The sequence below is a fragment of the Takifugu flavidus genome, chromosome 10, assembly GCF_003711565.1.
Source record: "Takifugu flavidus isolate HTHZ2018 chromosome 10, ASM371156v2, whole genome shotgun sequence".
In the NCBI taxonomy this organism is placed as follows: Eukaryota; Metazoa; Chordata; class Actinopteri; order Tetraodontiformes; family Tetraodontidae; genus Takifugu; species Takifugu flavidus.
In genome coordinates this window covers 1,253,131-1,273,495 of record NC_079529.1, presented here as the reverse complement: position 1 = coordinate 1,273,495, position 20,365 = coordinate 1,253,131, and the positions used below count along the sequence as shown (strand labels likewise).

General features: G+C 48.7%; 3 protein-coding genes and 1 long non-coding RNA gene across 8 annotated transcripts; 1 reads left to right on the top strand and 3 right to left on the bottom strand.

Annotated features, from left to right (window-relative positions):
- Nucleotides 1–517: 517 nt before the first annotated feature.
- zgc:158689 (uncharacterized protein LOC791177 homolog) lies at nucleotides 518–6,578 on the bottom strand. The gene is given in 16 exon segments (XM_057045944.1): nucleotides 518–700; nucleotides 776–816; nucleotides 891–1,059; nucleotides 1,183–1,245; nucleotides 1,409–1,532; nucleotides 1,535–1,609; nucleotides 1,741–2,371; nucleotides 2,479–2,655; nucleotides 2,817–2,969; nucleotides 3,314–3,451; nucleotides 3,579–3,650; nucleotides 3,832–3,893; nucleotides 4,361–4,447; nucleotides 4,521–4,596; nucleotides 4,672–4,804; nucleotides 6,161–6,578. Coding segments are annotated over 15 exon segments (1,989 nt in total). The 5' UTR covers nucleotides 4,720–4,804; nucleotides 6,161–6,578; the 3' UTR covers nucleotides 518–627.
- An 892-nt stretch (nucleotides 6,579–7,470) lies between these two features.
- Nucleotides 7,471–9,748, bottom strand: LOC130533066 (uncharacterized). Its single transcript, XR_008952469.1, has 3 exons — nucleotides 9,609–9,748; nucleotides 8,906–8,994; nucleotides 7,471–8,599 (listed from the first exon to the last, which is right to left on the bottom strand). It is a non-coding gene; the product is annotated as an uncharacterized LOC130533066 (long non-coding RNA).
- si:dkey-283b15.2 (neuronal pentraxin-1) lies at nucleotides 8,841–13,553 on the top strand. Of its 5 annotated transcripts, none has more exons than XM_057045982.1 (6): nucleotides 8,841–8,985; nucleotides 10,218–11,041; nucleotides 11,684–12,086; nucleotides 12,166–12,419; nucleotides 12,516–12,695; nucleotides 12,772–13,553. In XM_057045982.1, the coding sequence occupies exons 2-6, from the start codon at nucleotides 10,358–10,360 to the stop codon at nucleotides 12,979–12,981; spliced, it is 1,731 nt and encodes a 576-aa protein (XP_056901962.1). In that variant the 5' UTR covers nucleotides 8,841–8,985; nucleotides 10,218–10,357; the 3' UTR covers nucleotides 12,982–13,553. The 5 variants fall into 5 exon arrangements, with proteins under 5 accessions (XP_056901962.1, XP_056901964.1, XP_056901965.1 ...); XM_057045984.1 differs by lacking the exon at nucleotides 8,841–8,985 and adding an exon at nucleotides 9,737–9,867; XM_057045985.1 differs by lacking the exon at nucleotides 8,841–8,985 and adding an exon at nucleotides 9,834–10,077.
- Nucleotides 13,554–13,654: 101 nt separating this feature from the next.
- On the bottom strand, nucleotides 13,655–19,762 carry cyth2 (cytohesin 2). Its single transcript, XM_057046071.1, has 12 exons — nucleotides 19,572–19,762; nucleotides 18,433–18,583; nucleotides 18,113–18,179; nucleotides 17,914–18,032; nucleotides 17,741–17,821; nucleotides 17,491–17,603; nucleotides 17,239–17,387; nucleotides 17,043–17,154; nucleotides 16,477–16,553; nucleotides 16,185–16,256; nucleotides 15,950–16,104; nucleotides 13,655–15,865 (listed from the first exon to the last, which is right to left on the bottom strand). The coding sequence occupies exons 1-12, from the start codon at nucleotides 19,636–19,638 to the stop codon at nucleotides 15,778–15,780; spliced, it is 1,251 nt and encodes a 416-aa protein (XP_056902051.1). The 5' UTR covers nucleotides 19,639–19,762; the 3' UTR covers nucleotides 13,655–15,777.
- Nucleotides 19,763–20,365: the final 603 nt, after the last annotated feature.

The following is a 20,365-nucleotide window of genomic DNA, read 5'->3' as shown; positions in this document are numbered from 1 at the left end:
AAGCAGGATTAACATTTTACCTTCACTGAGATCATAAAAACGCAACTAAAAGGCTGCTTTTCTATCAGATATTATCAGGATAACACAGTGTGGCACTTAAAGCAGGAGCCGTCCTCTTCTGAGAGCCCTGCAGTGGGGGGGGGTTCAGATCTGCTATCAGGAACCAGTCCCTCCATCAGCCCAAAATATGAATAAAACATACAAAAATGGTTCAACCGAAGGGAAAGCTGCAGGGTGAGAAGATGAAGCTGAAAAGAAATATATTTCTATTTTTAAAAAACACAAATATTGGTTAATCTGGACAAGCGGGATTCAGCACGCCAATGTCCAACACTAAAATGATCCTGCCCGTTTCTGCTGGTCACTCACACTGGATTACCAAACATGATCCTGGTTTCTACCTTTTGCTATGAACTAATCCAACATTCAATAGAACATAATCATCCTTGACCTGTCAACCTTTTTCTTCAAAATCTTGGATTTAAAAACCTTCACGTCCTACAATTAAAAAAAAAAAAAAAAAAAGCACAATAAGCATTTGATTTTTTTTTAAAAAAGATTTCAAATAATCGACTTGAAGTAATCTGAGGTTTCCTGACATCTGAGGTCTGAGTCGCTGTGAGAACCTCACTCAATGATGGGAGCCGAGCGATCGTTAGTGACCGTCTTTCTGAGCCGGATGTGGGCGAACGGATTGATCCTGAAAGCATCAAATAAACCCGTTAACGCGGATCGACCCCATAAAACACGCGGAGCGCCGATCCCGGACAGTTACCTGGTTGGAGAAGGTGGAGCGGAGGACAAATCTGAGGTGATCTGTGGTGTCAGAAGACAAAACGTGAGGACATTTTCCACATTTCCCACCCACTCCTGGATTTCCCGCCTCTGACCTTGTTGCTGTCAGCCATGCTGTACGGGCGCGGACGGAAGGTGCTGACCCTCTGTGGGGGAAGCGAGCGCTCGTCCTCTGATTCAGGGGTGAGGCCTGACAAACCCGGCGACACCAGCTTGTCGAGCTGGCCGGTGCTCGTGCTGTTAGCCTTGGATAACAAGAGGGAGCTGAGGGGCAAGAGAGAAAGGAGATTAAAGAAACATAAGAGGAGCGAAGAGACGTTCCAGCAATGTCTGCCCAGAACCGCAGGAGGTGTTTTTATTAGTAACAATGTTGTCGGGTTCACTCACTTCTCCAGTAGATCCAACTTGTTGTGCTGCGTTTGGGTGTAGGAGAAAGGGAACCAGCCTTTCCTGCATCAGAGAATTTCACTCATTGTCACCACATCTTAAGGTAAGTTGGGAATATGTTGGCGACGACCGCAGGCGGGTCGACTACAGGCCTCATCTTATGGTTCTGGTCAAAGCCATCAACAAGAATTTTGAGACACAAGCCTGGGAATTCCCCCTCGCATACCTCCCGGTCCGTTCGTTTTGTCCGTAGTGCCATCCGTCTCTGGGCTCCGAGATGAGCAGGGTGATGTTGTCACCGGGCAGGAAGTGCAGTAAGCAAGCCCCGCCCCCTGCGCCGCCACCGGGGAGGCTCCCGGAGTGTGAGCAAACACGGCCTCCACGTGCACGGGTCCCGACAGAGGCAGCATCCTGGGAAGGCTGGAGCCTGCGGAGGAGAAGAGCAAGTTTGTCGTCCTGACTCCCGATTTCTCAAAGATCAAAGTAGCGAAAATGTGCGAAGTCGGAAATATTTTCGAGCACAATCGCCATGCGAACAATTCGGGTGGGACGACTCACCCTGGAAGCCCCCCAGCCTCATTTCACTGGCTGGTCTCCTGGGCAGCGGAAGTGTCGCTGTCGCGCTCATCTCCGTGGTCTTCAGGAACCAGGGATTATGGGATGCTGAGAGAGTGTTGCTTCCTCCTGGCCCCACCTGTTGGTGCAGCAACTGCACGGGGGTCATGGCCCTGGACAGGGGGGCGCTGTGAGGCAGCGGAGGGCTGTGAGGGGCGCTGTGGGGGATGGGGACGGTCGTGCCCTGCAGAGAGCTGCCGGTGGGGCCGAGCTGACTCAGCGACATCACCGTGGAGGGGATGAGGCAGGGGGAGAGGTTGGATGTGTTGGTCAGGAGCAGGGGGTTCTGCTGGGCCGAGCTTCCGGACGTGGCGGGGGCGGACTCGGCGGGGCCGCTGCTGGCGTCCGGCAGCGGGCTCGCTGACGTGCTGACGGGCGAGCTGGCGTGTTGAGGCGAGGATCCCTGCGATGAACCTCCGGCGGCTCCTCCTCCAAACGCAAGAGAACGGAAGAAGTGGGGGGAACCCTGGGTGGTACAGGTGTCGCTCTGGGAGGAGGGGAGCACACGCTGCTGCTGCTGGGAGCGACCGGAGTCGCCGTTCAGCAGAGGAGGGACTTCCTGGACAGAGAGTCTCTGGAAAATAGCAGAGCAGAACGTAGAGGAACCTGATTTTAGAACTCAAAAATACACTCTAAAAGTGGGTTTCGCGGGTCAAAGCTCTGAACTCTGCATCCCCTGACCTGTTCCGGCTGGGCTGAGCCGATCTTGGTGTGCCGGAGGACCTCGGCAATCCCGGCGGCCCCCGAGGTCTGAGGCGCCGTGTGACGCAGCAGGTTCAAGGCGCGCTCCGGCAGTTTGGTGGGCTGAGAACAAGACTGCTGCCACGACGACAGCTTTTGGGACAGAAGCTCTCGCACCTGGGAGGAAAACATGAGACCACAGCGGAGTGGGAACCTGATCTCTAAGAACGGCCTCACGGGGACTATTTTGCTGCACCGTTTCATCACGTCGGAGCTTTTCCCGATGACACGAAAGTTCAGAATGTACAATTGACGCGTCGCCACATATGGGACCCGACCTTGGAGTGATAGTTGATGAGCAGTTTGGTCACACAACACTGTCGGTCCACCAGGAAGCAATATCGCCTCCTTTCCTCGGTCAGCGCGGACTTGTAACCCGTGGCAACCAGCGCGTCCAGCTCTCCCTGGCGACGACTCATCAGCTCGACAAACTGGGGAATGAAAGTGGGGAATATGTGTCAGGCCGCTGAAAGGCACGGTGACCTTTGGAGGCGAGCAGAGAGGATTAGGCAATATCACAGCCGGCCGGTTGCACCACGGTAACAACACGGCAACGCACTCGTCCAGGCAGCTACAGCAAATCCTTCCACCCCGACCACTTATTCCGCGCACCCTAAGGTGCTTGTTTTCCGCAAAATCAGCTGAGGCAGATTGATCTTTAATCCTATTACCGATGGCCTGTTTCTGACAGGTTCTAATGCTCTGTACGGCTGTAATGTGGGACCCTTGTATTCCACAGGGGTCAGTGTTGTATAACCCCCCCCCACACACTTGCCTGCATCTCTCGGTCTCCGTATTTGTTGGGGTGACGGCTGCCCTGGCTCTTCCGTCGGAGTTTCTTCAGCTGGGACTGGCAGCGCTCGATGGACTCGGACTTAGACCTGCGCTCGCTCTGGTACTTCTTCAAGGTGGCCTGAGGGCAAAAGACGCGGACGTTTTGTCGTCTTTTGGTGTGAAAACCCGCCATTTTGTGCTGATGGGTTATCCTGAAAGGGCCTGAATGCAGGAACACATGCGACACGCGTGGTGCGCGGCCTTACTGTGAGGTATTTGATATCCAGCTCCAGCTTCTGCTCCAGTTGGGCGAGAAGCTCAGAGTGAAACAGCTTCAACTGGCGATGGAAAAAACACACACCAGCACCAGTTTAAAATGGGTTTGAAAAACCACAACAAGCTCACGTCCTGCAACAATAAACCCCCGTTTGACCCTCAAAAGTTCGCCTGATTGGTTGCTCTGAGCCCTCAGCTCTCCTGTACATGCACAGAAGAAAAGGATGGGTTCTCCAGTCTTACCACATCTTCCAGCTGGACCTGAATCTGCCTGTGGACCTCGGCCATCTGAAACAGTGTGTCTCCTGTGAGCGGCAGTGAACACATCATCAGCTTCACGGCAGAAACTCTTTTACCAGGATGACGTTGAAAACTTATGGGGAGATTTCCCAGATTCTCGGTGCCAGAATCGATGAAATTTGCATTTTTAAACTGTTTTTAGCAGCATTTTGATTGGCAGAGCGGCGGGCAGCGGCGGGCCCCTCCCTCTGCCCCCCCCCCGCTCACACAGCGCTGTAGTATGCGGTGGCTGGCATCTTTCCCTCCGACTCTCCTCCCTGCCTCCCCCTGCTGTTTTCGGCATTACAATGAGATCATGTGGTGTTGTTAATCTCCCAACAATAACCCCACTCTCTCGCTTTCCCCTCTCTTTCTCTCTCTACATTTCCTCATTCCTCTCGCCTTCATCTCCTTCCCTCGCCGCCACACGCAACAGACCGTAGCTTCTCCCCAGCTGCCGCTTCTGCCGTCTCCTTCTCTACTGTTCACTCACCCAGCTCTTTCGAACCCTGGCTGTCGCTGGCCAGTTCGCCCAGTTTGACCAGAGCGTCAAAGTAGCCTTTAGCAGCCACGGTTACTCCTGAGGAAAGGAGGGAAATTTAAGGGGAATTTTCCATTTTTGTCCATGAATCTGTGACTGACTTCTGACTGACCTGTCAGGGCCTTTTCATAGTGTTTCCCCATGGCCACAAAGTTCTTCAGACTGGGGTTAAACTGGTCCAGAATGCCCTGAGGGTAATACATATGCTCAAATAAAGGGACAGTTCAAGCATATTTGATCTAAAACTGAATATAAAACCATACCTTGTAGACATTTTCTGTCATTTTATTGACTTCTTCAGTCCGAGACATTTTTTTTTCCCTCAATTCAGTCTGGCCAATATTGAAGTTCTATCTTCTCATCCTCTTGGTCACGGATCTAAAGTTTACTGTTAAGCTGGGAGAAAACACAGTCGAACCGTCAGAACTGGACGAGAAACTGCACCCTCAGCCGTTTTCTCCTGAGTTCCAGAGTTCAAATTCCTTCCAGTGCTTCGATCTGCACTTGAGCCCATAACAGGATTAGTCGATCAGCGGGAAATAAATGGAATACGACAGATATTTTTTTAATTCGTATGTCGGAATCGGCTGCTTTTGTTCGATGAGTTGAACACGTCTGGATTTCTTTTTCACCGCAGTGGTCTGAGAGTCTGTCTGGCTCTAAAACGTGAGATTTAAGGCACACTCAAAGACCACCTGGCCATCCCACCGAGTAACGAGGACACCAGCCTTGAGCTGTGTGTGGGAGGGCGGCGGCGGTGTTGTTGCTTTCACAAGGATCTGTCTCGGTTGCAGGATTCCACATTATCACCTTGCCCCATTAGGCCAAATCCAAATATTTCTACTAGATTCCAGCGCCAGGCAAGTTATAGCATTACAGATAAGAACAATGGGGTTCTGCAGTCGGAGCCACAGCTGTCAGGGTGCTGAGAAAACACACGACAGGAAGGTTTCCTCAGCAGAGGAGACGATCAAGGGTGGACCAGACTGGGGTCACAGGGACTTCCAGGCTGGATTAATGTCAGAATGTTCCCTGTGTTTTCCCAGCGCAGCCCTCCTTTGTTATCACGGTGAGATTACAAAGAAAATGTTGACCCAGATCAACTAATGGTATATGACACAAAGGAAACATTTCCAGAGTCTCGCTCATTAAGGCCGCCCTGCTGAAGTCTGGCTGCGAGTCTTCTGCTCTGCAGCTCCTCCGTCTCGGTCTCTGAGCACAATCTTTTGGAATTATGATCACTTTGTGCCCAAACTCCTTTCCCCCCCCTCCCCTGAATTTCATCCTGAGGAAGAAAGTGTTGTTTGTTTGAGGATGCAGCAGGAACAGCCTGCAGGTGGTCTGGAGAACAGATACAGAAGATGCATTCAAGGGCTTTGGTCATAAACGGGATTTAAAGCTGCGGCCAACCAAGCGAACCACCCGCAGCTGTTCTGATGGTCAAATAGTTGTAAATTGTAAAGCACATTCAAAAGTTCAAAATGAAGTTTATCTGTGGTTTTTTTGGCCAGATGAGGACGAAAGATGAAACAGTTTGCTGAAAATAAACGCCCCAAAATGCTTGAAAGTTAAAAAAAAAGAAAGTTTCTGCGGGTCCGGAAACTCCGTTAAACTCTGATAAACGCGGTGCAAAACGCATCATTTCCCGTGATGATGCCCAGCAGCCTGTTGCTCTCAGCTCCGCTTCACTTTGTGCAACAGTATAAAAAAAAAAAATCTGCAACTTCATAGGAAAAAAAAACAGCGACCTACCGTTTCAGATCTCATTGTGGGGACCGAGAAAGGCTTCCTGCGCGTCTTTGAGTGTTAAATGAACAGTAGAACACCCCCTCTTTTCTTCTTATTAGACTACTTTCCCTCTCTGGTAGTTAGTGGGGGGTTGTTCCATCCAGCAGCGCACTAAATCTCCGCGCTCCTCCACCCCTTTTTCACATGGCTCTCTCTCACTTTTCCCTGCTCCCTCTCTCACACTTTCTGCCTCTCTTTTTCCCAAGAATCGGGGTCAGATATTTGGTGCCGTCCAGTACCTCTCCTCATTACTGCAGAGAGAGAGAGAGAGAGGGAGAGAGAGAATAGCAATATCCCGGCCACCACCGGCGTTAAACCCCCGCCAGGACGAGCAGCTCGTTGCCGTTGCAGAAGCACTCATGCTCCCATTCTGTGTGTGTCTGTCCGTCACTCGGCCAGAATAACAATGAGCCAACAGGAGCTCCTCTGAATAGGAGCAGGAGAATAATGACCTGAACCTTTGGAGCCACAGCAGATGAAGCCCCATCTCTGGCCTACATACATCCGGGCTGCGCTTCATTTGCTGCAAACGGCCGCCCCATAAACCCCGTAAATAGCTTTAAAACAAAATGCAAAAAGGTTGCTGTTAAATGTTAGATGTCTCCACCTGTGCTGTTCTGCACCAAAGGTCGAGATTTTGAGTCTTTTAAAGTGGTTTTTAGGGGGGGTTGTGTTCACAAAAACATGCTAGTGAAATCCAAATCATCTGATAAGGAAAATAGACGCTTAAAAAAGCAACAGCCACCACAGTGCAGTTCCTCCAAAATTAAAGTTGTGTAACGATCTGCAAATACTCAATCACTTTTTAAAAAAAAGTATAACCATATTTACAATATCTTTACGTTCAATATCTAGACGTTCTATCTCTTCATGTGTTTTATTTTATTTGTACAGATGTGTTTAATGCATCGGAATGGAATATTTAACAATTAAATTATACATATAATAGCCATGCAGTGCTGCTACATTTGAGAGTTAGGGTAAATGAATGTTACCCTTTATTCTTACCGCAGTATTTCTTAGTTTATTCACATCAAGTTGCTCGAAAAAATATGTAGACAGTATAACGGTACTGTATCTCAAGCAAGTTTATTGTCCTGCAGTTTCGGTCTGTGCCCAGCGGGGGCGCTGCGGTGCAGAAAAAGTTCACCTACACAGAAAACTGAAAGTCTTGAGGCATCCTGAGAATAATATTAACAATATCATGGTATTAATGTGCTCACTATATTGAGACAGGACCTCTAGATCTTGAAGAACACACTGATTTTAAAACGTATAGTTGAATGATTTATTCTGCATATATAATTGATGATCATGGTTTGATGAACACATCTAAACTGGACCTTTAAATGATATACTATAGTCCTCTTGTCAAGCTCTGTCTTTACTATGTACGCTCTCTCCAGGATCTGTGATGTTGATACTAAGCTTTGTGTTTATATTAGTTATTTATACATGATTTTTCACCACCCATCTCCACTCAATGCTACTCCTATTTCTACTCCTTCCTGCTAATCTCCACATCTGTATGGTCTCATGACTGTAGAGCAGAGCTCTAAAGCTCTACGTGTGGTTGCCTCCGGCTTAATTCACCTGTAATAAAGAGCTTGAAGACGTCTCCAGACGCTGACCTATTAAACTCCAGTTTAACATCACGACAGCCGACAGCGTGTCACCACGTTATAAACATCCTGTGAACGCCGTCGCCAGTGTTTCAGACCAACACTGGCATTTAAACGCGGGAATTTTGCCATTTTTCTTCATTTTAACTTAAATGTTAACGATGTGCATGTTATCCAAGTACTCTGAGATCATGGAGTACAAATAAATGCACTCAAATTTGTGACTTTTCAGGATAAATTAGTTCAGACTCAAAACATATTTGATTAAATGATACATGCAAAGGTTTCTGGCTGTGGTTAGATTACAATAACTGCTTTAAACGTAATCGTACAACTTACACCAATCGTGTCCACTGCGTAGTTTGACTTATAACAGTAAGATCATTTAGAAATAACAGACATAAGGGATGACCTCCATTCATTGCTTTAGTTTAAATTGAGATAAACTGGTCATGCTGACACAGAAGAAATGTTTTTTTGTATGAACCTTGGTTGCGCCACATTTCTTCCGGGGGCACCTGACATTTTAAAGTCCAAAACGGGCCAATAAGCAGCAATAATTCACTTCTGGTGAGGTTTTCAGGTGGACTTAAAGTGTCTGTGTTGATGTCAGAGTCTGATCCTCCTGCTCCATCACCCTGGGCTGTTTCTCTTTGAGCTGGAGAACCATCTGCTGTCTGGCCGCCAACTCCACCTTCGTCAGTGGGACCGGGAAGAGACCAGGATTTAATCAGGCCAATTACTGCGCTGCTGAAATCTAGGTGAGCTGCGTGACGTCGTGCTGCAGGAAGTGAGCCAACACATTGACCTCTGAGAGAAGGGTTCATCGTAAATCAGTCATCTTCTGCTTTTTATCGGGGTTAAGCCCCAATACCAACGCCTCTATGTACCATAGGAATAAACCACATTCAGTCACAAAATGATATTTAGAGTGAAGAAAATGGTTGGAACAAAAGGTGAGATGGGACGTGACAGGAAGAAGAGGTGTGGTCTTCCAAGAAAAGTACCACAAGACCGAAGGAGGGAGGAGAGAGAGGTGTAGAAAAGAGACAGACAATGAAGGAGGGATGTAAAGAGATGAGCTCACCTCTGGAGTAAATCTCTCACTAGGATCAGGACGGAGGTGGAAGGAACAACTACAAGTAGTCGGGATACAGGCGACGGGAGGTAAGGATGCTGATTTTAGACAAACAAAAAGATTTCTGTTAATCAGAACATAGAAGAAGACAGAGAGCTGCAAACCGATGTTTATAATGCAGGAAAATGCTTTCAAAGACTGATCATTTCTCTAAACTGATCATATTTAGCTGTATTAAATCCTTTTTAAAAAATAACAAACTTTGTCCTAAAGTGAAGGAAGATGAGCCCTGATGTGTTATCAGGCCCGTTCGATGCTTCCGGAGACGTCGACGTTTATATCCGAGGTAGAAAAACTGTGAAGCTCTCGAAAGACGCGACAAAATGAACATTTTACAATCTGGCTGAAGTTCTGCAGAGGCTGTGGGGATGTGGGGCTGGTCGTGAAAGGGCGTTTAATACTGTCACACCCGCTGAAAGGTGGCGTTTGTCTCCCAATATCAGCCAGAACAGCAACCAACGGTGGCCGAAGCCTGAAGCGCTACAGGTGCCGGAGAAGCGCGCGGGCCTGTGATGGAGCCGGCGGCCCCGGGTTCGAGCCCCGTCCTCCCCAAAAGCCTCGCGCTTGTTTGCCAACCAAATGTTCTTTAGTTACCGCTCAGAGTGCGGTTGTCTGTTTTGTTTGTTAAATTCAGGACTACTTAAATACTTACCTTGACCATATGGTGCGGGGACAGAGCACGAACCCGGCGTGGATTACCGCGCGCGTACACACGTGAACGCGACGCACGGGCGCGCGCGTGGCTGGAGAAACCCACTTATCTGCGGCTGAGGCTGCGCCACGAGCGCTTGCAATTAGCTTAATTGAGCGACTTGTGGGAGGTGATAAAGTCCGGGCTAAACTGGGGAGATTGGGTGTGACGCGGCGCCGCGGCGCGACCATCTGTCCCTCCTCTAAGCCTCACAAAGCAGGTAGTCAGAAGCGAGGCGACGCTTAAGCTCCGACAGGTTGTTGCCTGACAACAAATTCTACAAAACACTTTTGTTTTTGTCGTGCTGGCATGGGTTTTTCTCCCATCGCGTCCACTGCGAGCCGCGGGTGGTTGAGCTGCCACATCACGTGTCTGCCATTTCTAAATGCCGACCCCGTATAATGAAGGACACCTTAAAGGCCTGAAAGGGGTCAGGAAGCCCTCGGAGTGTCTGTCAGTCTATCAAAGTCTTCTTCAATGGTTTATCATCCCCAGAGGGTTAATGCTGCTTCCTGTTAGACTGTGTTAAAGCAACAAGGAGATAAACCTGTTTGTATTTGTTCCTCGCAGATGATTGGATGAAGATCTGTGCTCTCGTGCTCCCTGATGTCAACGCTACCGCAGCCAAGTCAGTCCAGTCTTTACTCCATCTGGTCGGCACAAGTTCTGAAGCCAAGCCAAGCTCCTTAGTCCAGCTGGCGGCTCCGTGAATGGACCACATGAGCAACATGCAGCTGCTTCTTCATCCCATCACCTTGTCCCTCCTTTTACTCCTCTTCTCTCCTGCTTCTGCCTCTTTTGGTCCGGACTATGAGCACGGAGGCCATCCACGCTTCGTTTGCTACCCTCTGCCTGTAGACGCCGACCCGGCCTGCTCTCCTGCAGCAGGACCGGGCGCGGGGCCAGGGGGTCCTGGCGGACCGGGTCATCAAAATGCACCACCTTCTGGCTGGTGGGGGGCGAGCGAAGAGGCCAAAGCCACCATTCTCCACCTCAGGGAGAGCCTCGTCCAGCAGAAGGAGATGATCCTGGACCAGAGGGAGACCATCAGGGAGCTGACGGCCAAGCTGCTGGTGTGCGAGGGCCTCGGGCGGGGCGCGGCGCCCCACGACGAGCACCACGGCGCCTCAGCTCACTCTTATCACGCAGGGGCGCCGGTCCATCACGCATACACCGACAACTGGCACTATGGCAACCGGCAAGGTCACCATGGAAACACCAACCTCATACCGGACTCACCCCACTACCCATCCGTGGGGGGGCAGCGATCTGGAGGCCACGGCAGCGACAACCAGGGGACGGACAAACACGTGGCGCAGGGGGACGTCACCTCGTCCCCGGAGCAGATGGAGAGGATGCTGCAGGCGCTGAAGGACAGGCTGGACAACATGCAGGTGAGCAACTTCATCAACAAGACGACGACGGGATTTAAAGAACAATTGACCGGAAAAAACAGCTGAGGGATCAAAAAGGGCGTCCATGTATGGCCTATCCTCAAACATTAGCTTGGTCGTCGCTGAGGGCCGTTAATCAAATAACAAAGCCCCAAAGTAGTGTGTGTAGGCTAAGTACGTTAAAAGAACAATCGGTCACTTAATCGCATAAAACCACTATGTTTAAGTCCCTCTGCGTCCCTCAGGGGACACCGTAGAGCACTAACAGGCGCGCGACGTCCGGCGCCCGGAGGAGGACTCCAGGTTATGCTCGGCTGACACGTTTCCCAGCTGTTGTTTTGCTCCCTCAGATCGTGATCAGACAGATGTCAGAGCGTGCAGGGCAGTGGGGGAAGGGGGCAAGGGTCTAACATCAGCACTAATTACCCTGAGCTCCCCTGACAGCCTGATAATCAGGGCACGCACCAGGACAAATCCTGGATTACCTGAGAGGAGGCAGGAAGACGTGCAGACCTTCATCATCACACCGGGATTAGCTGACAATTAAAAAGGGGTTTTAATGGAGGCTGGAAGAGACAAGAGTAACATGAGTGTATCCCAAGCTGTGCTTCAGACCCCCCCCCTGTTTCTCCCACCTCTCAGCAGAAGAGGAACACGTCCCTGACTTACTCCAACTCCCTGAAGGAGCTCCTTCAGAGGAAGATCAGCAAGCTGGAGCAGCAGCTGCACCACAGCAACGGCGCCCTGGGCGGGCCGGAGCGCCACGGCGACGACCACATCCACGGGGAGGGCAAAGAGCACCACGATGACCACCGCAGCGATGAGCACGACGGCGAGCGCAAGGAGGGCGGCGACGGCGACGACCACGACCACGCGGGCCCCCGGGACGACGGCCACGACGACGACCATCACGAGGCGGATGGCGACCACGGGAACGAGGCGGGGGGGCACAGCTTGGTTTCGCACACCGACTACAGAACACCAGGGAAAACTGGTTTCCACTCGAGTAAACTGGACTCGATGCTGGACCAGCTGCACCTGGCAGGTACGCAACCGCGCACGTTTGATATTTGGACCTTCGGACCAGGAACCGACTAACCGGAACGCCGCTTCTTCCCAAGCAGCTTTCAGCAAGAGGAAACCGACGAGTCCCGACGCCTTCCAGGTCAGCTTCCCCATGAGAAGCAACTACATGTACGGGCGCGTGAAGAGGACGCTGCTGCAGGAGATCTTCGCCCTGACCTTGTGCCTGTGGATCCGGCCCGGCGTGGGGCCCGGAATGGGAACGCCGTTTTCCTACTCGGCGCCCGGACAGGCCAACGAGCTGGTGCTCATCGAGTGGGGGAACAACCCCATGGAGCTGCTGGTCAATGACAAGGTGAGGAAGACTAGACTCTGTCCTCGGTCGCTGTCGTGAACATAATTGACCTTTTGACCTTTGTAACCTGCCCCCCCCCCCACACACACACACCAGGCTGTGACGCTCCCCCTGTCTCTGAGCGACGGGAAGTGGCACCATGTCTGCGTGACTTGGTCCACACGCGACGGACAGTGGGAGGCGTTCCAGGACGGCGTGCAGAGGGGCGCTGGGAATAACCTTTCCCCCTGGCACCCACTCAAACCTGGAGGTGTCTTCGTCCTGGGGCAGGAGCAGGTAACTGCCCTCAACTACCACCGCTGGTTTTAGCGTTGGACTCCAATCTGACGCTGCTGCGCTCCCTTTTCCTCAGGACACCCTCGGGGGCCGCTTCGACGCCTCGCAGTCGTTCGTGGGCGAGATGTCGGAGGTCCACATGTGGTCGCACGTGCTGACGCCCAGCGACGTCTACAGCCTGGCTTCCTGCGGCAGCCACCTCCAGGGCGACGTCATCGCCTGGTCCGAAGAGGAGGTGGAGCTCCACGGCGGCGTCTCCAGTCACCCCTTTGACCCCTGTCACTGAAAAAAAGCCCCGACGCCACTGGAGGACTCAGGACAGGGTTGAAATCGAACAAGAGGAACTTGTTTTTAGGTTATTTTCAAACATCAAACAGCATCAATGCCTTCGTCTAAACGGCGACGTCTTCTATCGAACAGTCCGATCGGTGTTTCCGGAGACGTAGCTGCGCCTGCACCCGAGAGAGCGCGTTTGATCCGAAACAGGAGTCTTGTGACATATTGTCATACTGTTACTAGTAGTGAAGGTGGGTGTGTGTGTGTGTGTGTGTTTAGTTTAAACGATGTGCTGACACCTTTATGAAGGATGTCATTGTGATTAAAGGGTCCACCTGATACAGCTAATTTACCAAAGAAAACGTAGGACTGTGCGATATTTCAGTTTCAGTAGAAAGACGTGACGCAGTAGTTCAGTTGTTGTATACGTAGGATTATACACCTTTTTTACATGTTGCATCACATTTTGATTGACAGGTTATTGTCAGTTAACTTGATTTAGCTGTTTAAATGGTTTTCGACTCTAAAATACAAGAATCTGGCCTTTTGTTGTATATAAAGCGCTGAGTCCATGCCAGGTTACCCGTCTACCGTTTCTTTTCTCTTAAACAGGAGCAATACTTAAATTGTCACGAGAATATTTAAATGATGCAATTTTGGGGGGAAAAAAAAAAAGTGCAACCAACTCTTTACTTTTTATTTTTACAGTCGTTTACTGGCATAAATGCGTTGTGGTTTGGATTTTGCTACATTTACAGATCCATCTGCACCTCACAGTACTTAAAATAAATATAAAATAAACAGGAGGTGGCAGGAGGAGTTCACAGGAATCCGAAACACTCCCGACTGTAGCTTGATCCTTTCAAAATATTGGGTATTTCCCCCACACACACAATGGAAACATTAGTTGTCCCAACAGCCTTTGGCAACTTTGCACTTCAAGAAAACCCAGAGAGCGTACAGAGTCCATGCGATGTGTCGAAGCACAAATATGGAACTGGAGTTCTCTCGCGTCGATGTCGGGGAGCAATCTTGCGCACTAAGGTCTGTTGTGATCACACAAAACACCTCCTTCGGCTTCAGACTACGCGACTCTGGCGTGTGAATAGATGAGGCACAAAACAGTCCATGTGGTTCCAGGAGCGAAGTCGCTCCTGCTGCGCTTCACAGCATTTCTACACTTTCGGGTTCCACCGTTCGTCAGCACGTTGTGCATTGTGTTTGGGTGACCTGTAGGGGGCGCTACAGAGCAGTGTCAGTCAAAGTAACAGCATTTGCTCCAAAATGCCATAAAGTGCAAGAGACAAATATTGGAACTACCACCTAAAAATGCCAATTTAATTAAAAACTATCATAAACACCAGTTTATGAGCAAATCTATCACTGGGACACAAATCTAAACGCACCGCTGATTTATTAATGCAGGATATTTTTCCAATGAATCAAAGCCTCGTTAGTGTTCCTTGTTTGTTATTTTATCTCTCTATGGAATCGTGGAAATTTTCTGCTCAAGTCTGTTAAATGTGTGAGAGAAAGAAGAGACATAAATCAGATGTGTAAACGTATCCTTTCTTATCTTAAGAAACTACAATTACTTTTTAAATTTCTAAAATCAACAGGGAACACTAACCTTTTTTTTTTTCCAAATTAGTGCACTAGCATGATCAGAGACGCCTCAGACGCCTCCGTTTCTCAACATGCAGTTCTACAGTAGCTCGTACAAAAATCGGAGTTTAACAAAAGAATAAATTAAATTTCTATGTATACTGTAAACAAATATGCCAACGCCTATTTACAAAAATAATATACATTATCATGAGCTGCCTTTGTGATCTTCAAAGTCACTGGCGCGGACAGACCCGGTGCCGAGGGGCAGCACGTGTGAAAAGATGCTGATGATGGCGGAGGACGAGGCGATCTGTGGCATGCGGACGCTGCTTAAACTCCGTTCTAGGCTCATGCTAAAGAAAACGTACAAAACGCCAAACAACAACTCTTCTTCTGTGGAAACCCGAGCTGGTTTGTCGCCATATCTGAGCAACACTGGTGATAAAACCCGTGACGGGAGAAACAGTACCGGACAGAAGTGGCTCCTTCATACAACGGCCACGGCGTTCGGACGAGTAGCCGGCGCGGTTAGCAGCAACGGGGAAAGCGCACGCCATTTTGTCCTTATGGATTCCAGAAAACTAGCGCCAACTTTAAGTTAGTGTTCCAATCAGCAGTTCACATTTTGTTTAGAATAAGCAAAAATCAGGAAGAGCTTATTTAGGCAGCATCAATAAATATGAAAAAACAGTATGAAAAAAAAAAAAAAAGACCATATTCACACTAATGTGTAGAAGAGTTGAAACTAGAGGAGCGTGGTGGTGACAATCATTTCTTTTTTTGGCTTTACTGGCATGTCTGTATAAGTCCACATTCAGTGAGCAGCATGCAAGTTAAATAAATGTGGATAAAAGGGGGAAAACAAGGGTTTGGGAATGACCCACATTAGTGTGACTATGGTCTACGACGTCTTTTCAGGAGAATGTGCGGAGAAAACCGGAGTGACGGTGTGCTGTGACTGTAGTGTGTCTAGTGAACGTTAGTGAAAGGACCGACAGGAAGAGGAGGCGGCGGTGGCGGCGGCGGCACCCCGCGGGGGAGCTCGTTACTCTCAGTGTGTCTTTCATGAATCTCGTAAATGGAAAGGCAAGAAATTCAATGAGCAGAGCTGTTGGTAGGTGAGGAAAGAGGAATACCGATGTTCATGGACAGGAAGTATTCTGTGCTGGAAGAAGCTGTGGAATGTGCTGAAGGAAGATTAGGGCTGTTCCTCTTTCTTCTTCAGCGATATACGCTTCTTCCTGGCCGCTAGCATCTCGTAGAAAGGGTCGACGCTGACAGCCGATCTGTACGCGTGACAGATGCACAGAAGTGAGTGGCGCCGCCCGGGAAACGCCCCTGAGCTTGATGGTGGAGCTGCGTTTACATACTTGATGCTGTGGATCCACTCGTCCTTCTCTTCGGGCGTGGGGGCAGAGATGCGATACACCATGTGGTTTCCCTCCACCACTCGCCCATCGGCCTCCGTCTTGCAGGCTTTTATCAGCTGTCCGCGGTTGTTGGGAATGTACAACTCGAAACAGTTCTTGGGAGAAAACGGAGCGCGTTGATCACCGTACATTCTAAATGTTTGACATCTTTCGGCTCAGAAAAATGAAACCTTACGGGTTTCCTTGGGTCTTCGACCTCACGGATGCTCAGGTTTTCCAATGGAATGATACCCCGCGGTTCCTTATCCTGTTAAATTAAAGGATTAAGAGCAACAGTTAATCGTCGTTACCTAGATGATATGCTCAATATGTTGATCAAAGGAATTTTCTTTCACAATGCAGAACCAAAGGTCAATAGGCTCGATGTTATCTGGAGATGAATCATTCTACAGCACAACGACCTGATGGACTGGAGCTGCTTTGGAACCCCGAGCTGATATGACTGATGGAGGTGGACCAGCACTTACTGTGGTGTACTCAAAGTAATAAAGGCAGTTGTCTGTGAGAATAAACCATCGGCGTTTCCAGGTTTTCACACGTCCTCCTGAAACAGCAGAGCGCACCAGAGTTGACAGAGGAGACATTCTATGACTCGGCGTATCAACAGGGAATACTGCTACTGGGCGCCTTATTCACTGTCTCTGGCTGGGTACATACCTCCTGAGAAAAGAAGCAGCAACAACAGCAGCAGAGGAGGATGTGAATCGAGGGGGGAAGCAGAGAGAGAGAGAGCAGGGGAAGAGAGACAGAGAGGGAGAAGGAAGACAACCATTTTATTAGTAAGTCAGATCAGAGGCCTCGCCATGCAGAGGAAAACCATCAGAATTTTAGTCCACGACGCTGTGAGCCGACAATCCGAGTGACGTAAAGAGAGGCAGCACACGTCAGATACAGGAGGGCAGATTCCCACAGCCTGAGAGAGCATCCACACCCTAATGCTGCTTCCTCTATAAAGGTTTACGATCCTGACATCATCGTTGGGCTCGTGTGCCGGCAGCAGCTCCTCAGTATCGCAGGACAACACGCGTCTTACCGAGTTTCAGAAGCCAGCCCTCCCGGTCTGGGTTGAAGAAGGTGTGTGTCAGGTCGTTCCCATCATCCTCGGGGATCTTAAAGGGCTCGTTTTTAATACTCTCATACAGATTCTGCAAGAAAAGCTCGGATATTAAAAGTAGCTCCCACGACATTAACGTTCGTTTTTATCTACAAAGACAAAGAAGCCGCCATACTCTGAGCAGCTCCTCGGGCAGGTCCCCCCCCTCGTTGATGCCCCGGTTCATGGAGATGAAGCGGTCCACTGCAGGTTTGTCCCTCACGTTTGGATTATGGAGACTCGTGTTCAGCATAATAATGGCGAATGACAGCACGTAACACGTGTCTGCCAACAAACAGGACGGATTTATTCCAAACACGCACGTTAACAACTCGGGAAACTTTCAGTAGGGTGTAAATCGTGTTAAATGTCGTAAATCATGTATCACCAGTGCTTTGGAAGACCCCGGGGTTGCAGTGGCAGTACCGCTGAGCAAAAGCCTCCATCATTCTATCGATCTTCTGAGCTTCGCCAGGCAAACGAAAACTCCACAGGAATTGTCTACGATAACAGGGCGGTGTTTAGGGGACGTCAACAACAACAAATCCAGGAATGAAGGAACAATCGCTCTGCTGCATATCCATAAGGAGAAGTTAAACGTATCAATCAGCTTCACTAAAATCCTCCCCAGACGTTACCTGAGGGCCTGGACGAGGTTCAGATCTGTGAACTCATGGAGGTCAACGAAAGCCTGAAGAACTTTGATATTGAAATCGTCCCTGTGGGCCAGAAGAAGATACAATAATTTTACTTTGTGACCAAAGGAGGAGGAGAAACGATTCTGATTCTGATATATTCTGGGAGCGTGCACCTTTCTCCGAGGTAATCTCCAATGGCAGTCTTGTTGAGCCCTTCGCCTTTGTAGAGGAACTGAGCGATGTCTTCTGGGGTGTGTCTGAGCAGCTCGTTCTCCACCAGAAACACGATGCCCTGCGGAAAACAGCCGCCGCCACGGGCATACGGTGAAATACCAGTGGATGGATATTTCAGACATAACATACAACACATACCTTTTTGGGATCCATGTTAAACTTTTTTCTTCCCATTGCCACATGTCGACTTTTCTGCAGCGTTTTGCTGCCGGATGTAAAAATAATTAAAGCACACCCAATTAAGTTATCACTTGAGCTGTTTTTTAAATATGTTATTATAGTAGTTATTGTTAATATATTCAACTGACTCCCCACAACAGGGCCGATTATGCCGGAACATGAGAGGTGAAAACATCCTTCACATTTTCTAATTTAAAAGAGTCAGGTGGCCAAAAAGTGACGGCATCAAAACAAAGTCCGTTAGAGCTAAAACGCGAAGCATTGTAACTGATAATTACCTGCCCTCTGTGCTTGCCTCTAGTCCCTCCACCTCCAAAATTGCATCCCGTAATTCCTCTCTGAGCCTCTGGATCTCCTGGAGCAGGACCCCCTTCCTCCTGCGGATGTCCTCCAGCTCTGAGCGCTCCTCTGGGCTCAGGTCTACTGGGACTGGAATGAAATAAAATGAATGGCTGCAAACGCGGACAATTATGAAAAATCCTAATCCATACAACCTAAGACAGAGTTTGGATTGTGTAGAAGTTTTTTTTATGCATAATTTGTTTGAAGGTGCATAAAATGCATCATCTTCTAAACCCGCTAGACCAGAAGAGCGCTTCGCATTTAAATAATGTCACATTTGGCTGAGTAACAATGCTCAGCTGAGCAGATTTTCAGGATTCGGGATACATCCCATATTTAAAACGTTTTTGAGCGTGTTTGGTTAAAAGCTAATGCAACCGACCACAGTGCTGTTGGTTAATATATAAAATGCTGATGTGCTCATTTGCATCACATTTTCCTCCGTGTGCACATTTGGCTTGGAGAGGAGCGGCACATGCCGAGTTCACTTTATAGGTTAAACCTTTTAAAATGCCCGTTTCCTGAAGTTGGTGGTGCTGTCGATCATCTATGATGGGGAAGCGTTTTCCCACATGTGCCGACCAGGGCAGGACGATATCAGTCAATTAAATCACGAAGTCGCCTACGACCCATTCTGACACCCAAAAAGCCTCCGAGGGTCCCGGTTTAGCAAAGTACACCCACCACGCCCACAGCCTGCATTAATTCTACTACGTTGCGCAGACTACAACAGACACGCAGGCAGGAATCAAGAAGGCACCTTCAACCTAAAGAACCTAATCCGAATCCATTTTGGTGTTTGGGTGTTGGACCGGCACTGTGAAGGGTGGTCATTGAGCTCCGAATGCAGAGTGAAGCGATCAATGCCTGGTTTCCAACTGGCTTCGCGAATACTTCCCTTGGGTTGACATGAATGTGGTTTACATATGCAGATACCATCTAATATATGGAAACGCATAGGAACTAGTAACTGAATAACTGAGTCGGACTTGAGCAAATGAACTGAGCCCACAGCATAAGTAGCCACAGTTAGCTAATGGTGGCCTATGCTACCAACGTTACTAAGTCCACTTACTGTAGTCCAGGTCATCCATTTTGGGGGCTTTACTCTTAGGCATAAATATTTCAGATTCGACTGTCATCCAATATCAGAAAATGTGGATATATGTAAAAATATATCCTTCAAATGTAAGGTAAAAACAACTCCCACTATCGACGGACTGGGCCGGGAGACAAAGAAGGTGGCGATACCGGAACTGATGTCAGAGTTTCTGGTAACACATTTCCGGTCATCTGTCTTTTCAAAATAAAATAACTATTTTATGACTAAAAAAGAATGTTTCACAAAGGCTGTGTGGAATTATTCTCTTCACACATTCACCAATACACCATGACGTAAACAGTCGTTGACATTTAATTTAGCTGGTATTCTATGGTCAGTTTAGGTTAAAAAAAATAGTGTGGCAAATAGACAAACTTGCCTATTTAAAAAATGATCGTAACAGATTACCTTCTATAACTTGGCTGTGCAGGATATCGTACCACCCAAGGGCGATCTTGGAATCGCACTTCTGCTTGCTTACTTGTTGTTATATACACATTACATAATTACTACTTTGGAAAGAGATTTAATACCCGGTAAACAACTCCGGGATCAGGATTTAATGCTGTGACAGATGGAATCCAAAAATGTGTTCGTGCCAGAAACTGCATTTAAAAGCTTCATCCTAATGGCAAAGCTCCACCAACATCCAGACAATAAGTCTGTTTCAGTGAAGAAAGCAATCCCTAATGGGCTCAAACAACTAAATTTAGACTAAAGATTTGTTGTAGTTACTTAAATTTTTGACTATATAATCTGTGAACGTA